This window comes from Triticum aestivum, chromosome 1B (assembly GCF_018294505.1).
Source record: "Triticum aestivum cultivar Chinese Spring chromosome 1B, IWGSC CS RefSeq v2.1, whole genome shotgun sequence".
Taxonomy (NCBI): Eukaryota; Viridiplantae; Streptophyta; class Magnoliopsida; order Poales; family Poaceae; genus Triticum; species Triticum aestivum.
Window position 1 is genome coordinate 374,629,104 of NC_057795.1, and position 11,162 is coordinate 374,640,265.

Here is an 11,162-nt window from a genome sequence, read left to right on the forward strand (position 1 = left end):
CGAATATGAAATGGACACAAATCAAACTGAAATTTTGAAAATGCATAAAATGAGGACCCTAAGCACACCCATGTCACACATACTAAGGTATATATATATATATATAAAAACTTGTACGAGGCTTTTTACAAACAGTGAGCCTTCACAACGCAACTATGGGGGGTGTTGAGTGTATCAGGTGATGAGGATGATCCATCTAGATGCATGTCACGTTACATGTGCTAACATATCCAAAATTGCTTGGACGAGGCTTTTTACAAACAGTGACAACTGTGGGAGTGATTGTACAGGGTGCCGAGGATCGTCCATCTAGATGCATGTCAATCATATTTGCAGGCTTTCAAAAGATTGAGTCACAAAAAATTTGTCAGTTTTTTGCATCCAGTTTACTCTCAGCTTCGCTGATGATCTCGAGCTCCTCCAACAGAGTAGCAAGTTTTTTCATATCATCATCCTGCTTGCTCTGTGGGGCCTTCTCACGGTAGCCTGATGCACTCATTTTCTGTGACAGGGTGTCATATTGCCTGCATTGGTGATGGAAAGCGGAGCATGTTACTACTTAAAGATAAAGAAAACCAAAAGAAGTTCAAAACACAAAAGACCAACCAATATGAACATAATTAGTGGATTAGCTAATTTAACAGTAGCATAACTGCACTTACTTTTGAACTTCCTCTCTCTTCTTCCTAAGCTTCTCATGTTCAGCTTCCGTGTTGAGAGCCCGCCGGAGCTGGAGATACACGGCTAGATCTTTGTTTACAATATTTGTGGCACAATCGGGTGGAGTTGGATCATCCTCTGTCAGGATCTGGAAAATTGCCACTTGGGTCAGAACTTTGCTTTTTGTAGTTAGGTGCATGTATCATGTATCAATTTTGAATTGGAATTTTACTGTGAGGATCTGAAATTGATACATGCAGGCCGAAGACCTTCAATGAGTTACTAGAATTTTATGTACTGACAGAGTAAGGTGTGTTGAAATAGGAAATGTGCATACAGCAAGAGCAAGGCATACATCATCGGAGTATATGGTTACTTGTGGTACATAGGTTTTCATCTTCCTTCCAAAGGGAATTTTTAAGCCTTAAAAGGCGAAGAAAGTGCAAAAAAAAGACAGAGATAAGCATAGAGGTCGGATGATCTGTCAAACCTCAAGAGATGATACAGAAGCAAGCGTTGCAATTTGAGCTTGGTAGCATCCAACAGTGGCTGCAACCTCTAGGTTTCGGCAGAGCACAAAACATGGGCGCCTGTTGAGGTGAAAATACAAATAAGGTATCGGCTAGAAAGGAGCAAAGTTCTTATGAACCAAGACTAAAATAAAATGGCAATTTTATATTTGAGCATAGCATCTGTCATACTGTGTGAAACTCAAAAGAATCTATTAGGTGAACACTGAACAGAAACACACCTTAGATGTATATCTGTTGGTGGCAGGAGAGATCTCAGCTTACTCACGGCATCTAACACAATCTCCATTTCGTTCTCAACTTCATCATTTGCCCATTCCTGTCATCGCAGGAAACTTCTCAGGTACAAGTAGTGATAACAAAATTGTATTGTGGGGTACAATTTTGCTTCAACTTAGGATTTCTCAAATTGAGGTAACACACTAACTTTTTCTTTGCATTTTTTTTTTTGCATATATTCATTATAGAGTAGCTTCTTGTTAATCCTGCACATTAGGCTCTACAGTACCATTCTCGAAAAATAGTAACTAGAAGATCAAATCCTCTGGTTCATTCCTAAGTTGTCCTGAAAAGAAATGTTTACCTGTACAGCTGAGGGGTATTCTGATATCATAATGGAATCTTTCCTACAAGCCTCCTTAGGCTGAGGAAGGCGCTGCCAAAGCTCTTCTGTTATGTAAGGCATGAATGGATGGAGAAGACGCAAACCAGTGTCCAGGCATGCCCATAGTGTATCTCTAGAAGCACATCTTGCAGATTCGAACTCTTGAGATCCATTGAAGTAAGGTTTAATTGCTTCTATAAAGACATCACAAAGCTGGTATTGCCACCAGAAGTATATAGATGACGTCGCGTCGGAGAACTTATATGCTTCTAATGATGACACGGTCTTGCCAACAGCCTTACTAAGTACTGAGAGTATCCATTTGCAGATGGGCGGCATACTATGCACCGCGAGAGTTGCTGGTGGAGTGTATTGATCTCCAAGCTTAACCATCGCAAAACGAATGGCGTTCCACAGTTTATTGCACCATTGTCTGTACCCATGCACTCGCTTGATATCCAGGTTTATCTTGTCGGACTGGTAAAAAATGAGAAATTTTAGTACTAGAGGTTTGCAATAAAAATAATCAGAGAAATGGGGAAAACTAGCAATAAGAATAACCTGAGAAGTGTAGGAGATCAGAGCAAAACGAAGGGCGTCAGTACCACACTCAGGAATACCATCAGGGAAATCCTTCTTTTGACCTTCTTTTGCCTTTTCCAATTCGCCTTGGTCCAGATTGCCGTGTTCCAACTTTTTCTGAAGACCTTCCAGTGTTATACCATTTATTACATCAATGGGATCAATGACATTTCCTAGTGACTTGGACATTTTGCGGCCATGTGCATCACGAATAATTGGATGCAAGTAAATCTGAGAAACAGATAAGATAGTCATGACGCAAGGTTTATCAACTAATTGGGAATTTTCAATTACCTACAGAATTGATTCTAAAAAAAGCTCCCTAAAGAATTGGTGTGCTTCACTTCCAGTGGAAGTTGCCATCATTAGGATAGTAACCTAGGTCATCATCGTTTATTTCAATGCTATGTGACATACTGAAATGCACTGCTTGTAAGTAGATAATGTGACGTATAGGTGCAGCAAAATATATATATAAACTTTTTGTCAGAAAAAAAAATATAAGAACATGTCAATCTAGACATTATTAAGGTGGAAATAAGTGAAAGACAAGATAAATAAATGGCACAAGATTGGGTCATGGGCAGAACCCCCAACAGCGATAATAATTTTTTGTTGTTGTAGCAGTCACAGATCACCAAGTTAAACGTAAGCAGGCTTCTGCCCAGAGAGTGGTTCTACAGTACAGGAGCAAAGCACATAATAGCTACTGACAAGACAACCATTTGGCAAAACTGTGATTGCATAAATTGGATCCGGAACTATCTAATAAAACTGAAACCTACATATTACCTTTCGAAATGGCACATCACCGTGGAGTAGCATTCCCATCATCACCATCCTTGCTACCCAAAAGAAGAGGATGTCCAATCCAGTTTCAAGTACAGAAGTAGGGTAGAAAGTACTAAGGTCAGCTGTATTGTCCGGCCAACCAAGTACAGTTAGGGGGAAAAGACCAGCTGAAAACCATGTGTCCAACACATCAGGATCTTGATCCAACTGATATTTCTTCTTTGGGTACCTCTGTTTTGCCTCCAGTACTGCATCACTTTTATTTCTTGCGATTATCCAGTGGTCAATGTACGAACCCATGTCTTTCTCTTTGTCATCTTCTAATGTCACATACCAAGCAGGTACACGGTGTCCCCACCAAAGTTGTCTTGAAATACACCAATCGCGTATGTTTTCAAGCCACCTGCAGCACACAGAACAACAGTAGTGGATGGATTATTCGTTTTTTGTTAGCGTAAAACTGATCCATAGGAAAGGTGCATGCCTAAAGTAAAGCAAATAGGATGTACCTGTACCAGTCTTGCTCATATTGTGGTGGAATGATCTCTATCTCTTTGGATTTCACAGCATCAAGAGCTGCCTTTGCCATGGTATTACAATTAACAAACCATTGGGGCTTGATCATTGGCTCCACAATATCATTAGTTCTCGAACAACGTCCTAATTCCATATCATTATTTTCCATGCCTCTGTATAGACCCTTCATTTATTGACAAGTGCAAATTGATTATAATTTAGATATTACTAAAACAATACATTACGAAAAAAGATAAGCGACAAAGAAGGATAAGTAACACAAGATCAAACTTTAAATCAAACAAACAACTTAATCAGCCATCTTCACACAGGTATCCAGTATAGTGCGAAGGAAATAGAGTTCTCATATATTACGACAATGCCAGATCGAAAAGGGAGGCCAAAAGCTTGAGCAGAGCCAGCTATGCATATACGTATATACCACACATAGTATGCAAATCAAAATACGGAATACTATATTTCTAATGTAAAAATGTCAACGTAATACTTCCATACCTGCCAAATGGCTCACGATCCAAATATAATTAGGAAAACCAAGAAACATAAAAAAAACAATTTTGTTGCTCATACAAATATAACTAAATTTACACTCCATAAATTAGCAAAATTCAAAGAAACCGAATCACATCCAAGACGACTCTAGATGCTTTTAGAAGTCAACAGTATAGAACTATGATACCTTTTCGAATTAGAAGTTTTTATTCCATTATGACAATACATTGATGAACCTTTTCCAAAAACATTGAGGATAAGCAATAAATTAGATACAACTACATGAACGAACCAGAATCAGTTCTAAAGGAAAAATGGTAAACACTGAAACTATAATAATACCTTTTCCTTTAGTGCATCAATAACAGCAGCTCGAGCGGTAAAACGTGGCATTCCTTCAAATTGTGGACCTCCATTTTCATTTATGTTCCCGTCATCAGTGAAAATATTGATAAAGTCCAGGTTATGCTGTTTCCCAACCTTGAAGTCCTTGCTATCATGAGCTGGTGTGATCTGCATATAGAAAGATAGAGATAAGAATGGGCACTGATTTCTGAATGTAAAGGTATCCAAAGCTCCAAACCAGCTCTTTAGATGGGCACACCTACCTTGACAGCGCCAGTACCAAAAGTGGCTTTCACTAAGTCATCAGCGCAAATTATTTCAAGTTTTCGGCCATTAAACGGATGGACGGCATATTTTCCATGCAGATGCTTATATCTTTCATCCTGAGAATGAACAGCTATAGCGGTATCACCGAGCATAGTTTCTATTCTAGTTGTTGCAACGATAATTTCACCCAATCCTTCTTCTAGAGGATAGGCAAAAGATGTCAAAACACCAAACTGAACTGGGTTGCTATAACCAGGGACCTCTAACAAAGTCTCTGCCTTGAGATCAACACGGTCAACCTGAAAACCAGCAATCGAAATATAAGATACAACCCTGCATTCCTGCTCACACATGCAAATAACCAAACTGGCTAGCACACTGCAAAAGTGCATGCCTCACATACCTCGATATCAGAAATTGTTGTACGGAGCGTGCAATCCCAGTTCACGAGACGAATATCCCTGCAAATGGATGAATCATCCAAGAGGTAATAAAGTAATTTAGAGGATTCCAAACAACATAAGATGAGCAAACACATAAGCTCAGCAGAACAAGATACAAAAAAGAGTGCACATTCTGTATGGAAAACTAACCTATATATCAAACCTTCCTTGTATAGCCTAACAAACGCTTCTGTTACAGCCTCTGATCTCTGCTCATCCATTGTAAAACACTGAAAAACTATGCATTGTTTAGACACAAATGTTGCTTTCCCTAGCTATAGCAATGGAGGAATCGAACAAGGACTTTACTTCGCGCGACCAGTCAAGCGAGGCTCCAAGCATACGCAATTGTCTCAATATGGTGCCACCATACTGATCTTTCCAGTTGTGGACCTGCAAAAAATGATGATTTATACATTGAATGAGTAAATGTGAAAATCAACCAGCATAGCAAAGTATGGGCTGGCACTGAACCAAAAAATTGTCTCAATCAATTAAATTAACAGGGCAACTCATTTCATGGCACTGTAAAATTTTAGTTCATTCATTGGCATATGAACTACCTTTGTGCAGAATTTTGTAATGGTATCTAGGGACCTTTCCCTTGAATTGAGCAAAATACATAACAGATGACTAAATGCAAGAAAAATCATTTATGAATATGATTATCTACTCCTTTAAAAAACATGAGTTCATTACAGGTGAGATGATATACAGTGGGTCAGAAATCAGAGTGCTTGCCTCAGATAGAAATTTATCACGCCCTAGATCATGCCTTGACAGCTTCCTCTCACGCATGATCTTCTTTTCCACAACGACCTGATATGGAGGTTAACAATTTTGTTAGAGGAAACACTTGCTACAGTAAGAAATAGTAACAATGGATCAGTCAGATAAGACTCAATGATCAACATAACTTTTGAGTAGACGTCAATTTGAACTCAGGCTAATAATACTAGGCCATGAACAACTACGAAAATATAACTTGTGCAGAAGATAGATACTGGGGCCTTGGACCCAGTATATATGTCCTATGCACTGGAGTGTATCACTTATCAGACAACATGAAGCATAGCAGACCTGTGTAGCTATACCAGCATGATCCATTCCAGGAATCCACAAAGCATTGTAGCCTGACATCCTCCGCCAGCGGATCATAGCATCCTGCATTGTTGTCAATGCAAAGAAACAAAAGAACATCAACGCCACCAATACTGATAGGGGCGAACGGAAGGGCACCAGTACAGATAAAATCACTACCTCAATTGCCACTGTAATTGCATGGCCTATGTGAAGGGGTCCTGTCACATTTGGAGGTGGCAGGACCTGCAAATAAGTATTCAGTTCTGGTCATTCACAGCAATAAATCCTCATTTGTACATGTTCTATCTAACATTTACAGTTTGAAATCATCTGGTGAGCAATTCACATAGCAATCGCAAGCAGATGCTTATTCTGAATATAAGCATTTACCATTTGGGTCATGGAGGGACTTACTATTACAAACGGTGGCTTTGAGCTTGCGGCATCTGCTACAAAATACTGTGATGACTCCCACCAAGGATACCACCTGCATGACAGTAAGAGAAGGAAAATACATAGTTCAGTGAGAAATTTCTGACCATGGACTCCAAAAGCTTTCATGGCATGATTCAACTAAAGTGAGAAAGGCAACATACGATTTCTCAACAGCAGACGGGCTGTAATGTTTGGCCATTTGAGAAGCAATCAGTTTCTTCTGTCCAGTGGGAGTATCTGGATCAATGAAATCCTCAGGATTCTCATTGGTGGCGCCTTTCTTCTTTTGCTTCTTCTCACTCTTGTTAGCTCCATCAGATGCTGATTGGACCTACAGACAATCACATCAGTCAAACAGAACCTCTCCTTCAAATCAAGAAATGAGTTGGCGTCGCCGGTCGCCACCTGTAGCCTGGCCGCCTCCTTCTGCTTCGCCTTGAGCTTCTTCTCCTCCTTCTCTTTCGCCTGTCACAGAACAAAGATCACCTGTGAGTAAAACTGCTCACACACGAAACAATTCGACTACAGTATTCTCCTACTCCATCGTGAAGAGCACAGAACCAGATTAGAACAAGCACCTTCTGCTCTTTCTTCAGCTTCCTTTCCAAATCCTTCTCATCAAGCGGCTGCATGTGCAGTAAACGAAACAGTTCAGACAAACAAGCCAAACAGAAGGTATTTCAGCGATTGCGCAAAGGCCAAGGGAAAATACATGCCACATTCCTAGAAATCACCGTCACCTAACCCCACTGATCATAGATGATGACACCCAACAACCCCCAAATCCGTACTAGAACACCCCAAAACCAAAATTCCGCGGAATAAAAAGCGATCCCAAGACACAAGCTGGGGCTGCGCGACCAGCAACCAACGCGATACGAAAAGGTCGAGGGGAGGGGGCGGGGGAGAAGCTGCTCACCTCCTCCATGGCGCGGATCGGGCCCTCGGGCGCGAGCTCCCCGCCGCCGCAGCAACCACCACGGCAGCCGGTGCGGGCTGCTGCGATTAAGAAGAACCACTGCGATTTTTTCGATTTGGGCGGATTCGAAGTAGAGGCGGGATCAGACGGGGCGGAATGCTTTGGAGCTTTGAACCTCGTCTAGAGTTCGTGGGATCCAAGTTTTAGCGCGCGGAGGTTTTGCGGCTTAAACTTGGCGAAAGATGCGGACGTAGGGAGAAATTTCCATTATGCCACAAAATCGACCGTTGTTTTGAACAAAAGCACTGGCTTGGGAGCCAAGTTCTTGGGTAGAAACTTGATAGTCAAGTTTCATGTGCTTCGACGCCTCTTGCAAAGCAGCAGTAATAAGTGGTAAAAGACGAAGAAAACAAGGTGGAAACTGAAATGGCTTACCGGCGAATGAAATCCCTGTTTGGTGGAATATGATGATGTCAATCGTCTAGCTAGCTTTGGACTACTTAATTGTTAGTTTAACCAAACAAATTTTTGTGACAGATTACGAAATGTGGTGTATACAAATCCATAGCGTGGAAGGGGCCAGATTCTGTCGTAATCGGGGTACATATTTTTTTCCTTTATAAAAAAACAATCAGCCCTAGCCGCGCGGAACCAATGTAGAGAGAGGAGAGAGAAAGCAACCTCGACACCTGCGTTATTGGGGTTCCCTCATATCCGCCGATTGCTCAAGTGACAACAGGAGGGAGGGGAATCGGGATACCTTATTCCGCGTGTGTCCAGTAGTATGGGGTAGGGTTTTGATTGTTCATGGTTCCGACTCCGACGGTGGCAATGGTGGCAGCGAATGTGTTTTCGTTAGATCTCCTTTCGATACAGTTGTTCTCGCCACTATCAGTGTTGGATCTAGGAGGCAGAGTCTGCTCTGTCTCGGGTCCTACAAATCTGGACTGGTGCTTTTGTGTGTCATGGCGTTCACGTCAGGACGGACCTCTTTTTTCGCTTCTTGAGGTGGTGGTGTTGCGGACAACCTAAGGCGTCATCAGAAAAGAGTTGACACGTGGGGGTCGAGAGGTGTTTCCCTGGCCGTTTTTGTGGTAGCCACGAGACTATGGCCTCCTTTTCTTCATTTGGGCGTCTCTCTAACATGATAGATTGTGCTATCCACTTGTGTGCAGGTCATGCTCCTTCTCGCATGCAATGGCGTTCTCTCTGTCGTCGTCGTTGCGAAGCTGGCGAAAGTTTTGTTTAGGAGATAGTTTGAATATCTACAAAAGGATTCTACGATGGCGGCTTCTTCTCGAGGCATTAGTCCAATATTAGGCCGACTCCAGCAGCGGAGCGGCGGTGGCGGCATGCCTTCAGCTTATGATGGAGATTGAGGTTGTTTGACACTCTGAAAACCTAGATGTAACTTACTTGTTTTTATGATGTCTTCTAATATTGAATGTCCTTTATAATATAAATAAGATGATTTCTCGTGCGTTGTTGCGGGGAAGCTCGGGTCATGTATCTATGAAACATCGTTACCGCACCGCAAATACAAATTGTGTTAAGATAATTGCAATATATATTTTGTGTTGTGTCTTTTCCACTTCTTCTTTTTCACTTTTTAATCCAAATACCAATAAGCAATGTGTAGTATTGAGTTTAATCAATTCTCCACACCACATGCATGAGATGGCATGTGATGACGTGGCCGGCATGCATAACCTCTTGGTGTGGATACTTAGGAAAAGTAGGCACTGGGTTGCAACTATTCAAGAATAGAGAATCCAGGGCCTTAAAAAATATTTTTGTTGATTATGTTTTTAATTCAACCGAAACTGGAACACATGACTTAGTTTGCGACAAGAGCATATTGGTAGCTTATAACAGGATTTAAGCTCTAGCACAAAAGAATTCGATTTTGTGCTAGTTTCTCCCTACCGCTCCTTCCTATACAGTTGAAAGGTACACTCTGAGCGTCTCCACTTAAAATTTCAAAGTGCTAAATTTCTCTGCCTTCATAGTTTTACAAAAATAACAATGAGAATGCCACTCGAGAGAATAACACTTTGTTGCACCAAAAAGCACTACGTTGTGCTCATGCCTCTCTCCTTGTATCCCGCACTAGCCGGCCTCGGGGGAAAATGCATTGTGCTAGAACCTAGGGTTCCTCACCGACAGTCCCTCACCTCAATGGAAGAAGGATGGTGCATGACATCATCGCCCTCTGACATCTTGTCCTTTGTCGCATCCACAATCCCCCACCTCCTCCGTCGCCTCAAAGGTCGGCGGCTCCTTCCTCCGGTTGCAATTTCTCTAAGCAATTCAAGGATATTATCCGAGTCGATTTCACTTGTCGAAATCATTCAATCCATAAGTTTTTTTGTTTTTTCGATCAAAATTTGAATCAGTTGAACACTTATTACTTTTTAGCGGGATAATCATAAAATAAGCTAAAAGGACAAAAGCAAAAAAGAATTGGCAAGCTTCTCAAGAGCTTAATTTCCCCTGGAACTTCTCCCCACAGCTATGGAGGAGCCATTTTTGCACAAGCCACGACTCAAAAGAACTGGTCCTCAGAAACACCACTCGTAGGCAGTAGCCATACAAAAGTACTCCCACTTTAGTAGTGATCTAAACGCTCTTATATTTCTTTACGGAGGGAGTAGCAGATATTTCATTACAAGGCAGGATAACAACTAAGTAGATTTCCACCAAGAAAATGCTAGTGACACCTTATCCCTATAGCCACTTTTGAAAAACAAAACCTGTTATGTAAACTTTGAAAGTTTTTAAAATTACAATTTTGCAGCAACTTAAATAGTGTTTTTTTGGCCAATTTTCTTTTTCAATGGATGGATTTTATTTACTCAAATGAAGTATCAAGTGGATAAAACACAATGAGCAAACACCCGACTTCTGCATGGTTAGGGTACACACAATCACCACAAACACACACAAGTAAACACGCTGACAAATAGCAAAGTCATACAAGATCAAAGTTATGCCTTAGCATGGAAAAAATACATAGCGATCAAGAAACCACAACAATGACCATATCCCACACCAATCATGTCTTGACACCCAAGGGCTACGAGGCTCTTCAACTGCAACGCCTTCAAGAAGGGAACGACGCTCAACTGTCACCATCACCGGATCCAACCATCAAAGGTCATAATATAGGTTTCACCCTAAAGAACAAGCCCGAGCATATCCGAGCAATGCCTTTAACAAGGTCATGACACAAAACATGGTCATTGTCATGTATAACCAACAAGGGTCATACCTAGGATTTTCACCCTAGAGCTCGACATCGGGTACTCGAAAAGCACCACCACATTTAAGTCAATCATGTGTTGTCGCCATCAATTTTCCATGATCCCAATAGCTACATGCATTGATCTAGAAAACCCACCAAGCCGTTACTCCACCATCCCCTCAACATCAAGACACTGTGCATAGATTGCATTGCACCGTCGAAGGCGTAC

The 11,162-nt window shown here is 41.4% G+C and overlaps 1 protein-coding gene across 2 annotated transcripts; it reads right to left on the reverse strand.

Moving 5' to 3' along the window:
* Positions 1-75: 75 nt before the first annotated feature.
* On the reverse strand, positions 76-8,119 carry LOC123125365 (valine--tRNA ligase, mitochondrial 1). 2 transcript variants are annotated; one of them, XM_044545881.1, is made up of 21 exons: positions 7,690-8,116; positions 7,349-7,396; positions 7,176-7,235; positions 6,932-7,101; positions 6,750-6,822; positions 6,513-6,578; positions 6,333-6,416; positions 5,994-6,071; positions 5,562-5,645; positions 5,403-5,482; positions 5,213-5,270; positions 4,806-5,108; positions 4,540-4,710; positions 3,678-3,868; positions 3,169-3,571; positions 2,356-2,607; positions 1,774-2,271; positions 1,412-1,509; positions 1,151-1,250; positions 663-808; positions 76-524 (listed from the first exon to the last, which is right to left on the reverse strand). In XM_044545881.1, the coding sequence occupies exons 1-21, from the start codon at positions 7,696-7,698 to the stop codon at positions 368-370; spliced, it is 3,129 nt and encodes a 1,042-aa protein (XP_044401816.1). In that variant the 5' UTR covers positions 7,699-8,116; the 3' UTR covers positions 76-367. The 2 variants fall into 2 exon arrangements, with proteins under 2 accessions (XP_044401816.1, XP_044401811.1); XM_044545876.1 differs by having other exon boundaries at positions 1,774-2,607; positions 7,690-8,119.
* Between the last annotated feature and the right edge of the window lie 3,043 nt (positions 8,120-11,162).